Source organism: Schistocerca piceifrons, chromosome 4, assembly GCF_021461385.2.
Source record: "Schistocerca piceifrons isolate TAMUIC-IGC-003096 chromosome 4, iqSchPice1.1, whole genome shotgun sequence".
NCBI lineage: Eukaryota > Metazoa > Arthropoda > Insecta > Orthoptera > Acrididae > Schistocerca > Schistocerca piceifrons.
In genome coordinates, this window is record NC_060141.1 from 359,911,760 (window position 1) to 359,935,681 (window position 23,922).

Here is a 23,922-nt window from a genome sequence, read left to right on the forward strand (position 1 = left end):
TCTTTATGGAGAATTTCCATTGTAGCACTTCGTGGTTGTTTTGATTCACTATTGTAGTCTTTACTCTGTTGTACAGTAAATCATATCTTCCCTTCCTCTCCAGTTTTTCAACGGAGTCTCAATTGAGACTCCTATTTCAGCCATTTTTTCACAGCCTACTCCACTACTCTACACAGTTCGTTATTCAGCGTGCTGTATATCTTTCTTCCATCTTTATTGTTTTTATTTTTGAATTTTCTTCTCTTCTCCATCTTTGAAATCATTTCCTCTATAAGCCAGGCTTTTTTGCCCTTCCCCATTTGTATAACATGTACTTTCTGCCCTGTTTCTGTGATTCCTTCTTTCAACATGTTCCAATATGCTCTGACATTTCAGGGGGTTCTTTGTGTCGTAATGTGTATGTTCAAGTGATAGAATTTCTGTAATTCTTTCTCTTCCAGATCTTATCTTCCCTAGGTCTCACTTCTTCACCATGATCGTCTTCTTCAGTTTCATTTCTATATATGCCATAAGTAAATTATGGTTGCTTTTAATGTTTGCACACAGTAATATGTGCACCTTCTTGATTCCATTTCTGTAACTTACTTCCACCAGTAAATCAGTTAGTTTCTCTATTTATTTACTGGTGATTTCCAAATGTAGTGCCTCCTGCTGTGATTCTTGAATAGTGCATGTGCCACTAACAGCCGTGTTTCCCTGTAGAACTCGTAAAACCATTCACCTCTGTCGTTACACCTTCCAAGACCATGACAGTCTCCTGTGGTTCTCTACTTCTCTTCTCTCACAATGGCATTCGAGTCACCTATTACTGTTTTCCAGCATCATTATTTATCATTCATTATTTCCTTTATGATGATGTATTTTTCCTTTGTGAGTTGGTTATCATGTTTTGAAGTTGGCGTATACACCTGGATAATCAGTATGTCTTTCTGTACTCCTTCCGGCCTTATGCCTGTAAACTTATTACTTGCATAGCTTACATTTTCTATAAACTTAGCCAGTTCCTTTGTCATGATCAACCCAATTCCATTCCTTCCTTTCATTTGCCCTCCAGAGTAGTTTATTATGTATTTGTCTGACTAATTCTCAATGTCCATCCCATCTTACCTCGGCAACTCCTGTCAGGTTCATATTATTATTTTCTGTTTCTCTTTTAAGGTTCTCTAGTTTTCCTGCTTGTGAGAGTGTTCTGACATTCCATTACCAATCCTTGTTTTGCTATTGTGCCCCCTCTCCTAGGGGATCTGAGTGGGAGACTGTGTGACTGTTTTACCTCCAGATATTAATTTAACATGAGAGGAAGCTATATTTTTTAATACAAAATGGAGACTGCTTTATACACGAAAAATAATCTGTAGTAGTATTCTGTTGCCCTCTGCATTTCTTGAGGCCACTCCTAAAATGAGATAATGTTTTTTTGCAGCCACTTAGTGCAGATTAGACACTGAATTGCCTATCATCAGTGGGAGGTATTTTACTGTACTTCCCTCCCACCACTCATATCTGAGCAGCATTCTCATATCTGCCAACTGGGGACATGTTCTCGACAGGTTGCAGGCTCCCCTGAGGGTGTTAGTTTTTAGGAAACTGAACTTAAAAGCAATTTTGTATTTATATTTCATTTTAAGTTACTTTACTTTCATTTTAAAGCTAAGTTGTAATAGAAATTCATTTTAAACTGTGGTTTTGGTTTCAGCCGTTACATATTATTGAACCAATACTTCAGAGATTGAATTCACATACATTTTTGTCGCTTTAAGAAATTAAATGTAGATCTCCTGCCTCGTGTCCCCTTTTCATTACAACACCTCTCTAGTGCCCTTATTCATTCTGCTACCCTGCTAATCGGGCAGGTAGGTTAGAAAATTAAAAAAGGGAAATGGATAGGTTAAAGTTAGATATAGTGGGAATTAGTGAAGTTCGGTGGCAGGAGGAACAAGACTTATGGTTAGGTGACTACAGGGTTATAAACACAAAATCAAATAGTGGTGATGCAGGAGTAGGTTTAATAATGAATAGGAAAATAGGAATGCGGGTAAGCTACTACAAACAGCATAGTGAACGCATTATTGTGGCCAAGATAGATACGAAGCCCACACCTACTACAGTAGTACAAGTTTATATGCCAACTAGCTCTGCAGATGACGAAGAAATTGAAGAAATGTATGATGAAATTAAAGAAATTATTCAGATTGTGAAGGGAGACGAAAATTTAATAGTCATGGGTGACTGGAATTCGAGAATAGGGAAAGGGAGAGAAGGAAACATAGAAGGTGAATATGGATTGGGGGTAAGAAATGAAAGAGGAAGCCGCCTGGTAGAATTTTGCACAGAACACAACTTAATCATAGCTAACACTTGGTTCAAGAATCATGAAAGAAGGTTGTATACATGGAAGAAGCCTAGAGATACTGACAGGTTTCAGATAGATTATATAATGGTAAGACAGAAATTTAGGAACCATGTTTTAAATTGTAAGACATTTCCAGGGATAGATGTGGATTCTGCCCACAATCTATTGGTTATGACCTATAGATTAAAACTGAAGAACTGCAAAAAGGTGGGAATTTAAGGAAATGGGACCTGGATAAACTGACTAAACCAGAGGTTGTATAGCGTTTCAGGGAGAGCATAAGGGAACAATTGAGAGGAATGGGGGAAAGAAATACAGTAGAAGAAGAATGGGTAGCTTTGAGGGATGAAGTAGTGAAGGCAGCAGAGGATAAAGTAGGTAAAAAGACGAAGGCTAGTAGAAGTCCTTGGGTGACAGAAGAAATATTGAATTTAACTGATGAAAGGAGAAAATATAAAAATGCAGTAAATGAAGCAGGCAAAAAGGAATACAAACGTCTCAAAAATGAGATCGAGAGGAAGTGCAAAATGGCTAAGCAGGCATGGCTAGAGGACAAATGTAAGGATGTAGAGGCTTATCTCACTAGGGGTAAGATAGATACTGCCTACAGGAAAATTGAAGAGACCTTTGGAGAAAAGAGAGCCACTTGCATGAATATCAAGAGCTCAGATGGAAACCCAGTTCTAAGCAAAGAAGGGAAAGCAGAAAGGTGGAAGGAGTATATAGAGGGTCTATACAAGAGCGATGCACTTCAGGACAATATTATGGAAATGGAAGAGGATGTAGATGAAGATGAAATGGGAGATATGATACTGCGTGAAGAGTTTGACAGAGCACTGAAAGACATGAGTCGAAACAAGGCCCCGGGAGTAGACAACATTCCATTAGAACTACTGACAGCCTTGGGAGAGCCAGTCCTTACAAAACTCTACCATCTGGTGAGCAAGATGTATGAAACAGGTGAAATACCCTCAGACTTCAAGAGGAATATAATAATTCCAATCCCAAAGAATGCAGCTGTTGACAATGTAAAAATTACCTAACTATCAGTTTAATAAGTCACAGCTGCAAAATACTGATGCGAATTCTTTACAGACAAATGGAAAAACTAGTAGAAGCTGACCTCGGGGAAGATCAGTTTGGATTCCGTAGAAATGTTGGGACATGTGAGGCAATACTGACCCTACGACTTATCTTAGAAGCTAGATTAAGGAAAGGCAAACCTACGTTTCTAGCATTTGTAGACTTAGAGAAAGCTTTTGACAATGTTGAGTGGAATACGCTCTTTCAAATTCTGAAGGTGACAGGGTTAAATACAGGGAGCAAAAGGCTATTTACAATTTGTGCGGAAACCAGATGGCAGTTATAAGAGTCGAGGGACATGAAAGAGAAGCAGTGGTTGGGAAGGGAGTGAGACAAGGTTGTAGTCTCTCCCCGATGTTATTCAATCTGTATATTGAGCAAGCAGTGAAGGAAACAAAAGAAAAATTTGGAGTAGGTATTAAAATCCATGGAGAAGAAATAATAACTTTGAGGTTCGCCGATGACATTGTAATTCTGTCAGAGACAGCAAAGGACTTGGAAGAGCAGTTGAATGGTATGGATAGTGTCTTGAAAGGAGGGTATAAGATGAACATCAACAAAAGCAAAATGAGGATAATGGAATGTAGTCGAATTAAGTCGGGTGATGCTGAGGGAATTAGATTAGGAAATTAGACACTTAAAGTAGTAAAGGAATTTTGCTATTTGGGGAGCAAAATAACTGATGATGGTCGAAGTAGAGAGGATATAAAATGTAGACTGGCAATGACAAGGAAAGCGTTTCTGAAGAAGAGAAATTTGTTAACATCAAGTATAGATTTAAGTGTCAGGAAGTCATTTCTGAAAGTATTTGTATGGAGTGTAGCCATGTATGGAAGTGAAACATGGACGATAAATAGTTTGGACTAGAAGAGAATAGAAGCTTTTGAAATGTGGTGCTACAGAAGAATGCTGAAGATTAGATGGGTAGATCACATAACTAATGAGGAAGTATTGAATAGGATTGGGGAGAAGAGATGTTTGTGGCACAACTTGACTAGAAGAAGGGATCGGTTGGTAGGATATGTGTTGAGGCATCAAGGGATCACCAATTTAGTATTGGAGGGCAGCGTGGAGGGTAAAAATCATAGAGGGAGACCAAGAGATGAATACACTAAGCAGATTCAGAAGGATGTAGGTTGCAGTAGGTACTGGGAGATGAACAAGCTAGCACAGGATATAGTAGCATGGAGAGCTGCATCAAACCAGTCTCAGGACTGAAGACCACAACAACAACAACAACAACAACAGCCACCTATGCAAGAAGTTATAACGTCCAGATTGAGAACTCCTGCACCACGGGGCTGCCACGACTAGTGGACCTTTTAAGAGAATTTTCGTCAGTTACACATACCGATGGTGCTTCAGATCCTCAGTATCATGTAACAGTGCACCATATAAGGACTACTTTTGTATTGTTTCCACTGTGGTTTATTTCCCATGAACAACTTTGCATTGGGGAAACAGAGTTTGAAACTATGGTACTGGCAGCATATTTGTTGGAAAGCACATGGACATCACCATTGTACCTGGTTGGCAGCAGTGTAATGGTTGTAGAGCATTGACAGCCTGGGTAAAGCTACTTAGTGTAACATATTGGAGATATCCTGTGCTATTTTTCCAGTTGTACGAGGACGTGCTGAAAAATATTGCCTCCAAATTATATATGTACATACTCTTACAGCTTTTTACATAAGACAAATGTCATTAACATTCTACATCTTTATTCTTCGGGTCTACATATTCATACCCTGGTGGTGAACATGTTTCTCACAGTGAGAGACCAATTTGTTGATACTGTCACTGAGAAGTTTGACTTTGTTGACAGAGTCACATCATCACCTCTGCTTGCAGTGGCTCATTCACTATCAAAGCGATGTATTTGAAAGTGTTCTTTCAGTTTTGAAAACATATGAAAATCGGATGGGACCAAGTGTTGATTGTGTGGAGGGTGATTGATGACAGCAAACTCAAGGCGTCGGATTATTGCAGGTGTTGCAGAGATCATGTGTGGTCCAGCGCTGTAATGCTGAAGGAGAGGGTGCTCCATGTGTGGACAAACTCTTAAAATTTGAAACTCGATTACAACATGCTGTTTTTCATGCACTGACATAGCTACACTACACACTCTGCTGTGTTACACATTATTATTTGGAGCCCCTTACTGTTAGAGGGCTACAAATATGTAGTTGTGAAGAATAAAGATGTAGAATGTTAATAACATATATTTTATTTGAAAAGCTGTAAAACTTCTCACATATAAAATTCAGAGAGATTACTTTTCAGCACTCCCTTGTACATTTTCTCAACCTCGACCTCATCATTTTCTACAATTACAAATACAAAGTAGTGACCTATGTGGATATAAACCAGGCATATTACAGTACCGTTTGGACTGTTGGAATTTGCTGCATGTCGAATGGATTGTGCAGTGCTGCACAGACTTTCCAAAAGTTTATTGATGAGTGCCAGTAGATGTTACATACGTTTTGTGTATGTTGATGAGTTTTGGTGCACCATCTTTGCCAGAAGATCATGGAAGTAAACTTTGAGAAATAACTACCCTTTAATTGACTATGAAAGAGGTGGTATGAGATGGCGTATGTATGGGGAGAGATGCTGACATGAAATTTAATATATTCCATAGTAAATTTGTGTCAATATTTGAAAGTAGAATCTCCAGAAAGTTCATTTGAAAAAAAAGGTAATTCATGGATAACTAAAGGAATTAAAATATCGTGTAAGACGAAAGGGGAAATCCATACAGAGTGCCCCATGAAGAAAGGTCAATATTCAAGGGTATGATGGGAGCAATCATTCAAAGCAAAAAAACTAGTAAAAGTGGAAGATTAAAACTGCAAAGGATATTGTCAAACCAGAGACAGGACAGCCAGTTAGTGCACAGGGTAGGCCTACTATCACAATCAAACTGAATGACAATGTTGTGCATGATAATTCACAAGATGTGAGTATTTTTATAACCAATTTCTAAAAGTAGCAGCAAAAATAGGATTAAATGGTTCATTTGAAGATGCAAGAAAATATATTTAAAATGTCATTCAATATAACTTCAAGCAATTAAATTAATAGTATTATAAAAGTTCTCAAAAGTAAAAGCTCCTATTGTGTTGATGCAACATCAAGCAGAATTCTGAAGAGTTATTGTATCTTAACAAGTAATGCTCTTAGTTATCTATGTAAATTCTTCACTGGCACAGAGAATGTTTCTGGACAGATTAAAATATTCCATTGTTAAACACCTTTATACAAAAGGCGACAAGGACTAAAATAATTATTTTCCAATTTCCACACCATTCTCTTTTTCCAAAATATTCGTTGAAGTGATGTACTTAAGAGTAGTCTCACATTTAAGCAGAAACAATTTGCTTAGCACATCACTGCTTGAATTCCAAAAGGGTTGGGTCTGAGAATATTATTTATATGTTCCCTTACCAAATATTATGAGCCTTAAATAATAACATATTGACAGTTGATATTTTTTGTGATGCAGTAAAATCTTCGCAGGTTTCTTGCCGCATAATGTAACAGTGTGAGAGCAAAGATTTGGAAAGCCTACTTTCCCTTTTCTTCTTCTGGAAAGAGAGAGTAGCCTTTCTGAAGCATTGCACTCACAGTGTGATATTATGCGACAAGAAATCCATGGTGATTTTATTTTACTGACATGCTGGGAAAACATTTATAGAAACCTTTTTTGTTATCTTTCAGGGCGTTTGATTGTTTAGATCATGGTATTCTTAATATTTATGTTTTATCGAATTGGTGGCCTTACAAACAGCTGAGTGAATCGTGCTTGACAAACAGAATGCAAAAATCACATTCAACTTTATAACAAGGGCAGCCACAACCATTTAAATTCTTGGTAATCTGAACGTGAATAGAACTTCAGACTGATGTTAATTGCTGATTTATTCATACAACAGGTTCTGCTGCATTAAAGCATCATCTTCAGCTGATACTACATGGAAAGGAAAGGATCCTTGTAATCTATATAATTAAAAGTAGAGGACAACCAATAATATTACATAGAAAGAAAAGCATCCTTGTAATCTACATAATGAAAAATAAAGGACAGCCAATACAAAGAAACCTAAATAAGAAGTACTGACAGTAGTGTCAAACAAAAGCGTTGGTATGTTGATAGACACACAAACACACACACACAAAATTCAAGCTTTCACAACCCACAGTTGCTTCATCAGGAAAGAGGGAAGGAGAAGGAAAGACAAAAGGATGTGGGTTTTAAGGGAGAGTGTAAGGAGTCATTCCAATCTCGGGAGTGGAAAGACTTACCTTAGGGGGGGAAAAAGGACAGGTATACACGCGCGCGCGCGCACACACACACACACACACACACACACACACACACACACACACACGCACACACACGCACACACACACACACACACATATATCCATCCGCACATATACAGACACAAGCAGACATATATATCATATATACATGGTTGACATTATGAATGTGGTCTTTTACTGTCAGATATGTTCAGTCTTGGTTTGGACTAATTTGAATTGTGCCTCTCCCCCAGCACTGTTCGCCCCAATGCTGTGCTGGTTATGATTTGTTGTCTTCTTCCTCTCTACATGGGGCTGAATTCTGTGATGTGAACTATGGGGCTGTGTGATGTGAACTATGGGGCTGTCTTCGTGTGGTGAGCAATGTGACATTACTGGAAATACTTTCCATTTAGGTTTATTGTTACTGGCTGTCCTTTAATTTTTAGTTATAAATAGTGTAAGGATGCTTTCTTTTCTATATACAAGGTGTACAACTTTGCTTCTGCTGTTTTTTCCACAACATTTGAGCCTTTAATGAAACAAATTGATTACACATGTATCATTCAAAGTATTTTCCATCGCTGGCCACTACTTTCTCCCATCTTTCGGGCAGTGTACAAATCCTGCGTCGAAAAAATTGTTCATCTTTTGAAGCGATCTACGAATCAATCCAATTTGTGGCTTCTTCATGAGATTGGAAGTGTTGGTCAGCCAGGCCATGCGCCACTGATCTAAACAGGTGACAGTCAGAGGGAGCAATGTCTGGAGAATACGGCGGATGGAGTAGGACATCCCATTTTAAAGCTTCCAAGTATGTTTTGACCTCTTTTGCAACGTGGGGTCGAGCGTTGTCGTGCTGCAAAATCACTTTATCGTGCCTCTTGCTGTATTGCGGCTGTTTGTCTTTTAATGCTCTGCTCAAACACATTAATTGCATTCGATAATGAGCACCCGTGGTTGTTTCACTTGGTTTTAACACCTCATAGTACACGACGCCGAGCTGGTCCCACCAAATGCAGAGCATAATCTTGGAGCCGTGAATATTCGGTTTGGTCCTCGACGTGGAAGCATGGCCGGGCTAGCCCCATGATTTTTTGCATTTAGGGTTATGGTAATGAACCCATTTTTCGTCCCCTGTCACAGTGCGAAATCCCTTCCGTTTTTGCCTCTGAAGCAACTGTTCTCAAACACACAAACACCATTCGACATCTCTTGGTTTCAGCTCATACAGGACCCAAGTTCCTTCTTTCTGAATCATGCCCACAGCCTTGAGACATTTTGAAATGGCTTGCTGTGTCACTCCCACTAATCATGCCAATTCTTCTTGAGTTTGACATGAGTTTTCACTCATCAGTGTCTCCAATTCTGCATCTTCGAAAACATTCTCTCTTCCACCACTATGCTGGTCTACGATGTTAAAATCACCGTTCTTGAAGCATTGAAACCACTCACGACACGTTCTTTCACTAATAGCATCCTAACCATATGTACTTGAGAGCATTCTATGGGACTCAGCTGCTGTTTTCTTCATATTGAAACAAAACAGTAACACCTCCCACAAATGATGAGAATTGGGCTCGTAAACTGACACTTTCAATCAAGAACAACTTTATGATGTAGACACAAATCGACTAATGTTTGAATGAGGTTATGTTGACCGAGGTCCGAGCTAATTGCCTGGCATCTGCGATCTGTTTCTTTCGACCACTACTTACCGTTGTCGCCACCTATCGGCAAACGGCGGAAGGAAATTTGTACACTTTGTAGTATCACCTGGAGGTGCTGCTTTAGTGCAGCAAAAGAGGTTGTGTGAATAAATCAGCAGTTAACAATACTTCGCAATTTTATGCAAGTTCAATTTACCAGAATGCAGAAAGCAGTACTGAATAATACAAAGTTGGAAGTTAGAGAAAATTTTAGTGACTTTGGAGAAATCATGGAGGCTCGCAAGATTCTATTTTTGATCTAGTCTATTCTTTAAATATATGAGTGCTTTTCCACTTCACATTCATCAAGCAGAATTGGTACTTTTTTGCAGATGATACTCATAATGTAACAAATATCATTAGAGAGAAAGCAACATAAGAAATCGTTAATGATGCTCATCAAAGAATTGTTTGTGGTTCTCTGAAAATGGACTCTCCCTAAATTTTGAAGAAACACACTAGATTCAGTTCTGTATGACAAATAGTCATACTAACAATTGATGTAGGAGTCTGTAATTTTTGGGTGAACATATTGATGAAAACTTGAGTAGTTTCTCAGACAGTTAAGTTCAACTACTTTTGCTCCTCATATAATTGCTAGTCTTGGAAACAAACATAAAACCTCCTGGGATGGATATTGTACTTCCCCTTCAGAATATCTTATGGAATAATTTGCTGGGATAAATCGTCACTTATGAGGAAAGTATTTAGAGCACAAAATTGGGCAGTAAGAATAAAATGTGGTACTCATCCACAGTCATCTTGTAGATACCTCTTCATGCAGTTAAGCATTTAACTGCACCATCCCAATAGACATATTTGCTAATGAAATTCGTCATAAATAATCCATCACAGTTTGAGGGCGATGGCGTTGTCCGTACTACAACACAAGAGGAAAAAGTTAACTTCATTATCCGTTATTAAAGCTGTTAGTGGCTCAGAAAGGAGTTTAATATGTAGCAACAAAATTGTTTGAAAATTTGCCCAATAATATAAAATGCATGACAGGCAGCTAAGCAAATTTTAAATTTAATCTAAGAGTCATTTCTTTGGGATAAATCCTTTTGTTCTCTGGACAAATTTTTGTATAAAAACTGGTAACATAAAAAACTAATTTTTGTCCAAGTAGGACTGAAAAATATGTACTTCCATTACTGTTAAGACAACCATGTATAAAGACAGTGTAAATTGTCTTTTTCCATATCAGTTTGATAAAAAAAAAAAGTAAATGATCTGTTGAACATGCAACTAATTAGTTAAGGAATTATGGCAACTGCAGTATCATCTCTACAGAAGTGACCTATATCGTATTCATGTTATTACCTCTGGCACATGCATCGCCTGCCCCCCTTCCACTCCACTATTCCCCAACTCCCACACAAAATGAAGGGAGGAGGAGTACATGTTGCATCCCTGAAGGTGTTCGCAGTCCAGTATCTGTGAAAATTGCACTAATAACACATAGGTATTATAAACTTTTCTAACCACTTTATAACTCAGCTTGCTCAAGTTTTGGTGCCAGTCTGCAGAGTCCTCACTGGCTCCACTTTCAGAAACGACTTCCTGACACTTAAATCTATACTCGACGTTAACAAATTCCTCTTCTTCAGAAACGCTTTCCTTGCCATTGCCAGTCTACATTTTATATTCTCTCTACTTCGACCATCATCAGTTATTTTGCCCCCCAAATAGCAAAACTCCTTTACTACTTTTAAGTGCTTCATTTCCTAATCTAATTCCCTCAGCATCACCTGAGTTAATTTGACTACATTCCATTATCCTCGTTTTCCTTTTGTTGATGTTCATCTTATATCCTCCTTTCAAGACACTATCCATTCCATTCAACTGCTCTTCCAAGTCCTTTGCTGTCTCTGACAGAATTACAATGTTATCGGCGAACCTCAAAGTTATTATTTCTTCTCCATGGATTTTAATACCTACTCCAAATTTTTCTTTTGTTTCCTTCACTGCTTGCTCAATATACAGATTGAATAACATCGGGGAGAGGCTACACCCCTGTCTCACTCCCTTCCCAACCACTGCTTCTCTTTCATGTCCCTCGACTCTTATAACTGCCATCTTGTTTCTGTACAAATTGTAAATAGCCTTTCGCTCCCTGTATTTTACCCCCGCCACCTTCAGAATTTGAAAGAGAGTATTCCAGTCAACATTGTCAAAAGCTTTCTCTAAGTCTGCAAATGCGAGAAACGTAGGTTTGCCTTTTCTTAATCTAGCTTCTAAGATAAGCCGTAGGGTCAGTATTGTCTCACGTGTTCCAACATTTCTATGGAATCCAAACTGATCTTCCACGAGGTTGGCTTCTACTATTTTTTCCATTCCTCTGTAAAGAATTCATGTTAGTATTTTGGAGCTGTGACTTATTAAACTGATAGTTTGGTAATTTTCACATCTGTCAACACCTGCTTTCTTTGGGATTGGAATTATTATATTCTTCTTGAAGTCTGAGGGTATTTTGCCTGTCTCATACATTTTGATCACCAGATGGTAGAGATTTGTCAGGACTAGCTCTCCCAAGGCTGTCAGTAGTTCTAATGGAATGTTGTATACTCCCGGGACCTTGTTTCGACTTAGATCTTTCAGTGCTCTGTCAAACTCTTTACGCAGTATCATATCTCCCATTTCATCTTCATCTACATCCTCTTCCATTTCCATAATATTGCCCTCTATTTTATATCATACATACTCGGAGGCCGACATTGGCAGCTGTTGGCTACACCATACAAGGTCAGGTACAATTGTTTGTAATTGAGATTTGTAATGTTTTATAGTTTTTATTCTGGCAATTTTGGTTAAAAGTCAAAACACAGGGAAGTTCTAAGTAATGCTACAGTAATCATTGTGTACTGAATGTACAGGTGAAGTTTCTCCATGCTCCCAGGAGGATATGTTTGCTTCAGAACCACCAAGCCCTGGCATCATTCCGTGCAGCATAGGGAATACTGTACCTACAGAAGTTACTGAAGAATGTACTAAAGATGAAAAGTGAGTATTCAGCAGATGCTTAGGAGCAGAAATGTTTGTATTGCTTTATTACGTTTCTAGGAATGAATTTTTTTGATCACAGTTATAATAAATCAATACATAGTTACCGAATAACAAATTAGAACCTGAAAGAAAAATTACATACACACATTTATTCCATAATTTTGTATGCTTTCTTTTTGTGCTTGTACTTGTGCTTGTAACTGTTGAGGTGATACATTTACCCTGGTTCACATTTTAGAGATAATATTTTGTTGGATAACATGTTTGTATCGTTTATTTTTTATTTTTAACAGAATGGAAGTGGATAACACGGCAGATTTGGTAGGAGAGGGACGTGCATCTAAGCGACAGCATATGGAATCAGATGATGACTGCACAGAAATGAAGAAAAGTTCAGGTGAGATAATTCATGTTCCGCTCTTGAGTGTCTCAGATTTCCAGTAATCTTACAATAAGTATGCAGTATATATATTTGGTATTGTTTTAACCTATCTCCATTAAAACATTATAACAACAGATGATCTGGGATAGAGTAACAACTATATAAAATGGATGGATTGTTTCTTGTCTGAGGGTTTGTTATTTTTTCCTCCCTTTTTTCCCCCCTACATCTGACAAAATACTTAGTCCGATAGCTGAGAAAAGACTTAGTCCGGTGGCTGATATTATCTAGCATTCTTTTTTTCATTGTGCCTGCCTGCCACTCAGTGCCTCCTGAGAAGCAGAATATTTATTTCATGTTGTTAAAACATTATAAAGTACTTAAACTGCCAGAGTGTTGTAGTTATGAAACAATAAATTGTACCAAATCTTGAGATTCGTCAGGTGTAAGTCTAAGATGCGCCAGCGGCCTTGCTGCTGTGGTAACACTGGTTCCCGTCAGATTACTGAAGTTAAGTGCTGCTGGGCTGTGCCAGCACTTGGATGGGTGACCATCCAGTCTGCTGAGTGCTGTTGGCACGTGAGGTGCACTCAGCCCTTGTGAGGCAAACTGAGGAGCTACTTGACTGAGAAGTAGTGGCTCCGGTCTCGTAAACTGACATACAGCTGGGAGAGCGGTGTTCTAACTACATGCCCCTCGATATCCGCATCCGGTGACACCTGTGGGCTGTGTGTGGCAGAGTTGAAAGAAGTGTAGGGACAGCTACTCAAAAAGCAGACATTGAATTTGAAAGTGATGTACGAGGGTTACTCCAAAAGAAATGCACACTATTTTTTTTTAAATCCATCTTTTATCATACATGTTTGAAAGTTTTACAGTGTGTAGATACATCCTTTAGGAACAATATTTTCATTTCTCCACATAATTTCCATCCCTCTCAACTGCTTTACGCCCTCTTGGAACCAGCGCCTGTATACCCGCATGGTAAAATTCTGGACCAACTTGTAGGAGTCACTGTTTGGCAGCATGCACAAGGGAGTCATCATCTACAAACCTTGTCCCACGAAGAGACTCTTTCAGTTTCCCAAAGAGATGATAGTCACATGGAGCCAGGTCAGAAATGTAAGGCGGGTGTTTCACTGTTGTCCATCCGAGTTTTGTGATCGCTTCCATGGTTTTTTGACTGATATGTGGCCGTGCATTTTCGTGCAACAGCAAAATATCCTGCTTTTGCCGATGTGGTCGGACATGACTCAGTTGAGCTTGAAGTTTCTTCAGTGTTGTCACATATGCATCAGAATTTATGGTGGTTCCACTTGGCATGATGTCCACAAGCAAGAGTCCTTTGGAATCGAAAAACACCGTAGCCATAACTTTTCCAGCAGAAGGTGTGATTTTGAATTTGTTTTTCTTGGGTGAATTTGCATGATGCCACTCCATTGATTGCCTCTTCGCCTCTGGTGAAAAATGATGGAGCCATGTTTCATCAACTGTCACAATTCTTCCAAGAAATTCATCTCCACCATTCTCGTACTGTTCCAAAAGTTCGCTGCATACCGTTTTTCTTGTTTCTTTGTAAGCCACTGTTAACATCCTGGGAACCCACCGGGCACAAACCTTTTTTAACACCAACACTTTCAGTATTCTGCAAACACTTCCTTCCCCTATCCCAATGTAGCGTGACAATTCGTTCACTGTGATGTGTCTGTCAGCAGTCACCAGTTCGTTAACTCTCTGCACATTGTCTGGAGTGTGTGCAGTACGAGGCTTGCCGCTGCGAGGACAATCCTCAATATTGCTGTGCCCGCTTTCATCACATAACCTGCTTGCCCACCAACTAACTGTACTGTGATCGACAGCAGCATCTCCATCTTTTTCAACCTCTTGTGGATGTTTCCCAGTGTCTCATTTTCACAGCACAGGAATTCTATGACAGCACGTTGTTTCTGACTAATGTCAAGTGTAGCAGCCATCTTGAAGACATGCTGTGACAGCGCCACTCACAGGAACAGGTTGAACTAAGTTTGAAAACAAGCGGGAAGGATGTATCTACACACTGTAAAACTTTCACACATGCAGAATGAAAACTGTATTTTTACAAAAATAGTGTGCATTTCTTTCGGAGTGACCCTTGTATTACATCCTACATTGTCCAGAAACGTTAAGGACTTGTGGCCAATTATAAATTCAGTCTACATATCAAAGTTTTCAGATCAGGCACACGTCAGGTATTATGGCCATGGAGATGAGGAAGAATCCTGACATATTTATTTATTGTGTTCAATCTTTCAAAATTACTTTACTGATGGACATCACTGCATTGGTCCTGCTTCTGATCATTGTGCAGATGCAGTGGTGAGAGATATAGAAACAACTGATTGCGTAATCAAAAAACAACAGAAATCAGTTGATAGCATGAAAGGCCACACAACATGATAGGTCATTCTTTACATTCCAGTTCATCTTTGTGGAAGAATTTGCACTAATTTTAGCTATAGTTTATTGTTGGAACAATGGAGTATTTCTTATAATTTGGAAAAGGCCCTTCTGGTCCCTCTGAACTAAAGATCTTTCTTACTGATGTCAGTTTCTTGTAAAATTAAGGAAGATTTTATTGAGACTGAAGAACATGTACTAGCATTCAGTATGGATTTCTCAAGCATTAATTTTTGAAAACTCAACTTTCTGTATTCATCCATGATTGTTTACTGAGAAAAGTAATTGGCAGTGGTGAATATTTGCTTAAAATATTTGTAAGCTATTGCAGAAATTGGGCTATACTTTGGCATAAAAGATAGTCAGCTGATCTTGGACAAATAGTTCCAATATTATTTGGTTTGAGAAGTTACATGTTTACTGGTGCCTTCATTAAATTGCAGCTAAAGTTTGGTGCTGACAGTTCATTAAAAAAAAGGTTATTGCAGCCCAAAACAAGTGAAATGTATCTCCAGGAATAGTGTCAACATTTATATTTTTAAATGTCATCTAAACAATGTTACATTAAATATTTCCGTGTTAGAGACTCCTTATATCAAAATTACTGATGTTGTGTAATGAATTTTTCCAGTCTATTTTGCTTGCTGAGTTTTATTTCTCTCTTTTTAACATTTTAGTGAGACGTTAAACGACACTTCCAAAGACATTAAATGGCAGTTTTGAAATGAGCCTTTTCAATATGCTGTAAGTGTGACAGTGAGCCAACATGTTTTTGTGCACATTACAAGTAGCAAAGATATTGTGAGATTCTGAAATAACAGCACAAGCAGCAGTTAGCATGTGATGCAAACTGTGTCACTTGATTCATTCTTGCCTTAGGTACAACATTGTAATGTAATATAATTTCTCACTGGAGAGTACAGATTCAAGGTATGCTTCAGATTAGAGGTAACAATACTCTCTCCATTCTACAAATGAAATACATATTGCAATAAATCATGTACATGTGCATACCTGTATAGATTAGTAATTTTCAATTGTAGTATTAGAAAGGCAGACATATTTGTGTGAAGTTATTTTTATTTTCTGTTAGGGCCATTACATTTACATACTTTTGTTTTCTACCGGTGTTATTTCATAGTTTGAAATGAATGATGCTGAAAGGATGCTTTTTCAGATGCTGACGGAAATCTCCCAAAGAGGGCACGACACAGTATAGAGATTGTATTTGAATGCCCAAAATCACAGGAGGCACAAGATCTACCAGTGTCATCCTCTATGAACCGTTCAGAAGAACTTGATCTTACTGGGGGAACAGAAGAATCAATTCATTTACATTACTCACCATCTCCTGTAAGTCATGAAAAAACAAGTCTTCAGTTGATGTAGTACACGTTAATATAGAAATTTGTACCCATTGGCACGCTAAAATAAAGAAATCCTTGATTTGTTTTCTGTGTATACATATAGGGTGATAAATACAAATTCAAATAAGGGTAATGCAGAAGTAGGTTTAATAATGAATAAAAATATAGGAATGCAGATAAGCTACTACAAACAGCATAGTGAACACATTATTGTAGCGAAGATAGACACAAAGCTCACACCTACCACAGTTGTACTAGCTCCGCAGATGATGAAGAGATTGAAGAAATGTGTGATGAGATAAAAGGAATTATTTGAATAGTTACGGAAGACGAAAATTTAATAGGCATGCGGGACTGGAATTTGATAGTAGAAAAAGGAAGAGAAAGAAAAGTAGAAGGTGAATATGGACAGGGCGTAAGGAATGGAAGAGGAAGCTGCCTGGTAGAGTTTTGCGCAGAGTGTAACTTATCACTAAAACTTGGTTTAAGAATCATGAAAAAAGGTTGTATGCATGGAAGAGACCTGGAGGCACCTGAAGGATTCAGATTGATTATATAATGGTAAGACAGAGATTTGGGAACAACGTTTTAAATTGTAAGATATTTCAATGGCCGGGTTTGGACTATGACCACAATTTATTTGTTATGAACTGTAGATTAAAATGGAAGAAACTGCAGAAAGGTAGGAATTTAAGGAGATGGGACCTGAATGAACTGAGAGAACCAGGGAGGTTGGATAGAGTTTGAGGGAGCATTAGGGAACAATTGACAAGAACAGGGGAAAGGAATACACTAAAAGAAGAGCTGGTAGCTTTGAGAGATGAAATAGTGAAGGCAGCAGACGAAAAAGCGAGAGTGAAAGGAAGTGCAAAATGGCTAAACAGGAATGGCCAGAGGACAAAACTAAGGATTTAGAAGTATATTTCATTAGGGGAAAGCTAGATACTGCCTACAGGAAATTTAAAGAGGCCTTTTTGGAAAAGAGAAGCAGCATTATTAATGTCAAGAACTCATATGGGAAACCAGTCCTAAACAAAGAAGGGAAAGCTGGAAGTTGGAAGCAGTATTAGAGAGGCTCTAAACAAGGGAGATAAACTTGAATGCAGTATTATAGAAAGGGAAGCGGACGTAGATGAAGACAAGATGGGAGGTAAGATACTGACAGAAGCATTTGACAGAGCTCTGAAAGATCTAAGTCGAAACAAGTCTACAGGAGTAGACGCTATTCCGTCAGAACTTCTGATGACCTTGGGAGAGCCATTCATGACAAAACTCTTCCATCTGGTGTGCAAGATGTATGAGATAGGTGAAACGCCTTCAGAGTTTAAGAAGAATGTAATAATTCCAATTACAAAGAAAGCAGTTGCTGGCAGGTGTGAAAATTACTGAACTATTAGTTTAATAAGTCATGGTTGCAAAATACTAATAAGAATTTGTCACAGAGGAATGGAAAAAATGGTAGAAACTGACCATGGGGTAGATCAGTGTGGATTCCGGAGAAAGGTAGGAACACCCTAGCCAATGCTAACCTTACAAAATATTTTAGAAGATAGGTTAAGGAAAGGCAAACCTATGTTTATAGCATATGTAGACTTAGAGAAAGCTTTTGACAGTGTTAACTTGAATACTCTCTTTGAAATCATGAGATAGCGGGGGTAAAATACAGGAGTGAAAGGCTCTTTACAACTTGTACAGAAACCAGATGACAGTAATAAAGGTCGAGGGGCATGAATGGGAAGTAGTGGTTGAGAAGGGAGTGAGATAGGGCTGTAGTCTATCCCCAATATTATTCAATTGAAGAAGCTGTAAAGGAAACAAAAGAAAAATTTGGAGTAGGATTTAAAGTTCAAGAAAAGAAATTAAAACTTTGAGATTTGCTGATGACATTGTTCTTCTGTCAGAAACAATGAAGGACTGGGAAGAGCAGTTGAACGGAATTGACAGGCTCTTGAAAGGATGATATAAGATGAACATCAATGAAAGCAAAACAAGGATAATGGAGTGTAGTCAAATTAAATCAGGCAATGCTAAGGTAATTAGATTGGGAAACAAGACACTTGAAGTAGTAGATGGGTTTTGCTATTTGGGCAGCAAAACAATTGATGATGGGTGAAGTAAAGAGGATATAAAATGTAGACTGGCAGGGGCAAGAAAAGCATTTCTGAAGAAGAGAAATTTGTTACCACTGAGCATAGATTTAAGTGTCAGAAAGTCTTTTCTGGAAGTTTTTGAGTGTAGCCATGTATGGAAGTGAAACATGGATGATAAACAGCTTAGACAAAAAGGGACTGTAATCTTTTGAAGTGCAGCACAACTTGACCAAAAGAAGGGGTCTTTTGATAAGACATATTCTGAGACATCAAGGGATCACCAGTTTAGTATTGGAGGGAAGTGCGGAGTGGGGGGGGGGGGGGATTTTTGATGGAGACCAAGGGATGAACACAGTAAGCAGATTCAGTAGGGTGCAGGTTGCAGTAGTTACCCGAAGATGAAGAGCTCACACGGGGTAGAGTAGCATGGAGAGCTGCCTCAAACCATTCTTCAGACTGAAGACCACAGCAACAACAACAACAACATATATATGGACATGCAGTTGATATATGTCTTTTACACTTGCAACCCTTCTCCACAATCTAATGTTTTCCCAAGACATCTGGTCTGATACTGACTCCCTAGGTAAGCACATCTACATCAACACTTCACAATGCACATTACATTGGGTGGTGAAGGGTACTTCGTGTACTATCATTACTTCCTCTTCCTGATACATTTGCAAACGGTGCACGAAAAGTATTAGTGTCGATAATTGCCTATATGACATTAAATTTCTTTGGTTTTATGGTCATGGCCATTTTACAAGATATGTACTTCACTCTGTATGAAGTGTATGTGGTCAGAATTTTTTCACAGTAAATCTTTCAGTGAACCATATTGCCTTGTATGTAAATTCTGCCACTACATGGTGTAACATTATCTGTATTATTCTGTCCCTGTTTATGGGATGCCATGTTTAATGTTCCTAGTACTTAGCAAATATAAACACGACTACTCTTATTCCTTAATACCTGTCCCTTGATGACACTGATTTATGTGTATCTGTTGACACTTTCCACTGAAGCTGCATTGCACTGTTTCTTGTCATCTACTGCACAGTGTCTGTCTTCTGGTTCCTTGACCTGTTGTAACTTTCAAACTGTGTACAAGCATGACTTTTTTTTGCGTAAGTTGGTATTCTACCAAACTTAATGGAGTTCATTTTTCTGTATACACCACACTTTAATTTAGCCTTGGTTCTAATGCTGAAAACAGTTCGAAATTATTAAACAATCACAAACTGCACATAATCGGTGTCATCAAATCACTAAAACAACATATATATTTCTACACACGAAGTTACTCATAAATATATTACAAACTGAACTGTCCAAAATTGAATAATTTAATTAATGCTTTCACTGCTTGTGGAGATCCCGATGTGACTACGTTGCATCTGTGTCTGATACCACTGAATGCCACCTCTCCACTGCCTTAAGATTGATACCATTGTAACTTTGAATAGAACTTCATGCATCTCCATAAACTCTTATTGGATGACTGGTTTCAGAATATGATCCCCTATTATTATTACTAAATTGTATTTATTGTGGATTTATGTATCACCGTGGTGTATTTTTATGATTTCTAGGACATTCCCTGTACCCTCATTTTCTAAATTGTTGGCATTTTTAATATAATTATATTCATATTGTTAAATGTTGGAGGCTGAGGTTATGAATACATTACAGTCAGCTTCTTTCAATTTACATTACCACATGGTCCCATCTGTCACGATAGCCACTGCTGCCTACATCTACACTACCAGTGGTATCTCGTTGTGTGTGCAGCTTTTAAATGAGTAGCTCACTTGTCGTGCTGAAAGTACTTTGACCCAGCGCAATAATATTCAATAAAAATGTTTGAAAAGGAATATGTTATTTTTGATGGGAAGTATCGTGAAATTGAGGAGGATTTCCAGTAAACCCTCATTAAAAAAAAAAAAAAAAAAAAATAGCATATAGAACGTGTATTACTTGGTAATTATCTGAGTACATTAAAATCTCTTAAAATGTCCATGATTTTTTCCAAGTTCAGCATTTTCTGACCAAATAATAGTTTTGACGTAAGTTGGAAATTACCGTTTCACTTTACGTAGTCTTGTGCACAAAGTTATTTATTGTTCATTGTACTGTTCGTATGTAAAAATATACACTAGTGTCCAAAATTAAAGCAGCAAACAGAAATTTTGCAAGGTTGTGTTTATTTTGTCACAAAGCAGTGTAAACAGGTGATAGTAAAGTATAAACTATGTAAAGAATACAGAACGTAAACAACTGCAATAAGCGTCATTGAAGACAAAATTGTTCTTGGTTTTTTTCTGAGTTAACGGATATGCACACACATTCTGACAACTGGCTAATGTTCTCAGTAAGTACTGTGTCCACCTCTGGCAGAATACAGGCCCAACAATTATGGGGCATGCTGTGAATGATGTCATCAAGCTCATGTTGAGGCAATGATGCCCATTTTTCCTGCAGAGCTGCTTGTAAGTCTTGGAGAGTGGTTGATGGATGCTGACATGATGCAACCTTAAACTTCCTGGCAGATTAAAACTGTGTGCCGGACCGAGACTCGAACTCGGGACCTTTGCCTTTCGCGGGCAAGTGCTCTCCCAACTGAGCTACCCAAGCACGACTCACGCCCCGTCCTCACAGCTTTAGTTCTGCCAGTACCTCATCTCCTACCTTCCAAACTTAACAGAAGCTCTCCTGCGAACCTTGCAGAACTACCATTCCTAAAAGAAAGGATATTGTGGAGACATCGTTTAGCCACAACCTGGGGGAAGTTTCCAGAATGAGACTTTCACTCTGCAGTGGAGAGCTTCTGTTAAGTTTAGAAGGTAGGAGACGAGGTACTGGCAGAAGTAAAGCTGTGAGGATGGGGCGTTAGTTGTGCTTGGGTAGCTCAGTTGGTAGAGCACTTGCCTGCGAAAGGCAAAGGTCTCGAGTTCGAGTCTCGGTCCGGCACACAGTTTTAATCTGCCAGTAAGTTTCATATCAGCGCACACTCTGCTGCAGAGCGAAAGTCTCATTCATGATGCAACCTCTCTGCCTAGTGCACCTCAGACATGCTCCATGGGATTCAGATCGGGAGAATGAGCAGGCCACGCCACACATAAAGTGCCCTCCATTTTGAAGAAACATCAACTGCTCTTGCTGTATGAGGTCAGTCATTATTGTCCATCAGTAGGAAGTCTGGGCTACACCACCTCGCAACAACCGCACGAGGTCCCAAGATCTTGTCACAATACCTGACAGCAACTAAACTTGCTGACTCACCCATACAATTTCATTGAAGAGTGCTACTTGTGGTCAACATAATCCCTGCCCACAATCCTCCTTGATATTAGTCTCTTTCCATAAGGTTTGTGTCCCAGAATAGTGTTCCACATTCCTCCAGATGTGAATTTGTCGAGAATCAATACTCGTCTGTGAAAAGAACATTGGCCCACTGTTTGACTGCCCATGTGGCCTGTTGACAATTCCACTATAGATGTTCCCTGCTGTGAAGATGTATCAGAAGTACACATACATGCTGTCTCCGACAGTGAAGCCCACTCTGCCAATGCCTTCTGGACATTGTTTGTCGTGATACAACTCGCCCTCTGGTTGCTGTGATGTCAGATGCCAGGTGCTGTGCAGTACTAAGGCGGTACTATTGTGTCCTTATCCAAATAACGGACCTATCTGATATCACATGTGGTCGGACCTGCCCTGGTCTTTGGGATACTGTTTGAGTCTCTACAAATTGTTGCCACGTCCGAGAAACAACATAACGATTTACATTAAGCCAACGGGCCTCATCAGTTTGCGACTGTCCTCCTTTCGTTCTTCCTGCGGCCCTCCACCACAGAGTGTGTGGTAGGCATTTTCTTTGTGCCATACTGAATTGTCGGCAATTGTGGATGTGTGACTACCCGGCAAACACTACCCCATTTGATAGCTGCCCTGATGTTATTGTTGACGTGCTCGTCAGTTGACCGGAATGCCATTTTTCATGCAGAACATGATTGTCCGGACATCTGTTGACAGTTCCTATGATTATACAATGAATTAGACATAAGATGGAGAAATAGTGGTTGGTTGTTTTAATTTTGGACACCAGTGTATCAGTTAAATCACGTTCTGACATTGAGTAACATGAGCAGGTTGTGCAGTCTCTAACCCCTACACTGTGGATGTGACTGGGGAAGCTTCCATAATAGAAAAACATCCTTCTCATAGAGTTTAGGTATTATCTGTTACATGTGCAATCAATAAACCATGAGCGAGCTAACAGGTTGCACATTATAATACTGAAAGCCTCTTTGCCGTCATTTTTCTTCCCATTATTCTTTACACGCATTGTATGCCTTTGCTTAAATCTCTGGTCATATGCGTTGAAATTGGGGAGTAGTAAATATCCATTAGGTGTTGCTTCTATTGTGGGGAGGTCCATGTACTTGTTTTGTAGGAGACCTCAGAACAGTTATCTCCATATTTGTATTTCAATGATCGTACGAAGAAAAGAGAGGAAAATGTGGCAAGGTTGCCCTCAGTGAATCAATTTTGGGAAATGGAATTCAGTATTTCAGTCTTTTCTTTATCACACACTATTTCAGAACTAACATGGTCACGGAGTGAATGGATAGATTGAAAGTGATTCATTTACAGACTTTAATTAAGATGATAAGTTCTTGGATGATTCATCACATAAACACATATATGAGGGCCGTTCAGAAAGTAACCTCTGGTTGATTTACAAAAATACACCAAGTTAAATAAAAATATTTTAATATATACATCTTACAACTACATCTTTGCACTATTTTTCTACATAGTCTCCATAGCGATTGAGGCATTTATCGTATCTCTTCACAAGCTTTGAAATTCCTTCTGCACAAAAATCACCCGCTTGTGCCTGGAGCCAGCCTGTGACCGTGTCTTTAAGCTCTTCGTCGTCATCAAACCGCTGTGACCCGAGCCATTTCTTCAAATGCATGAAGAGGTGATAATCACTTGGCGCCAGGTCTGGGCTGTAAGGTGGATGGTTGATAACGTCCCACTTGAAGGACTCAAGAAGGGCCGTTGTTCTGCGAGCAGAGTGAGGACGGGCGTTATCGTGCAAAAAAACGATACCGGAAGTCAGCATACCACGGCGTTTGTTCTGTATAGCCCGTCGTAACTTTTTTATTGTTTCACA

At 38.9% G+C, this 23,922-nt stretch overlaps 1 protein-coding gene across 4 annotated transcripts in view; it reads left to right on the forward strand.

Moving 5' to 3' along the window:
* Nucleotides 1-23,922, forward strand: part of LOC124795211 (TP53-binding protein 1-like) — a 288,269-nt gene that overhangs the window by 63,807 nt on the left and 200,540 nt on the right. For all 4 annotated transcript variants that reach the window (XM_047259124.1, XM_047259126.1, XM_047259125.1 and 1 more), the window contains exons 3-5: nt 12,330-12,456; nt 12,753-12,856; nt 16,455-16,630. In XM_047259124.1, coding sequence (XP_047115080.1) covers nt 12,330-12,456; nt 12,753-12,856; nt 16,455-16,630 — 407 coding nt within the window. The remainder of the gene's footprint in view (nt 1-12,329; nt 12,457-12,752; nt 12,857-16,454; nt 16,631-23,922) is intronic.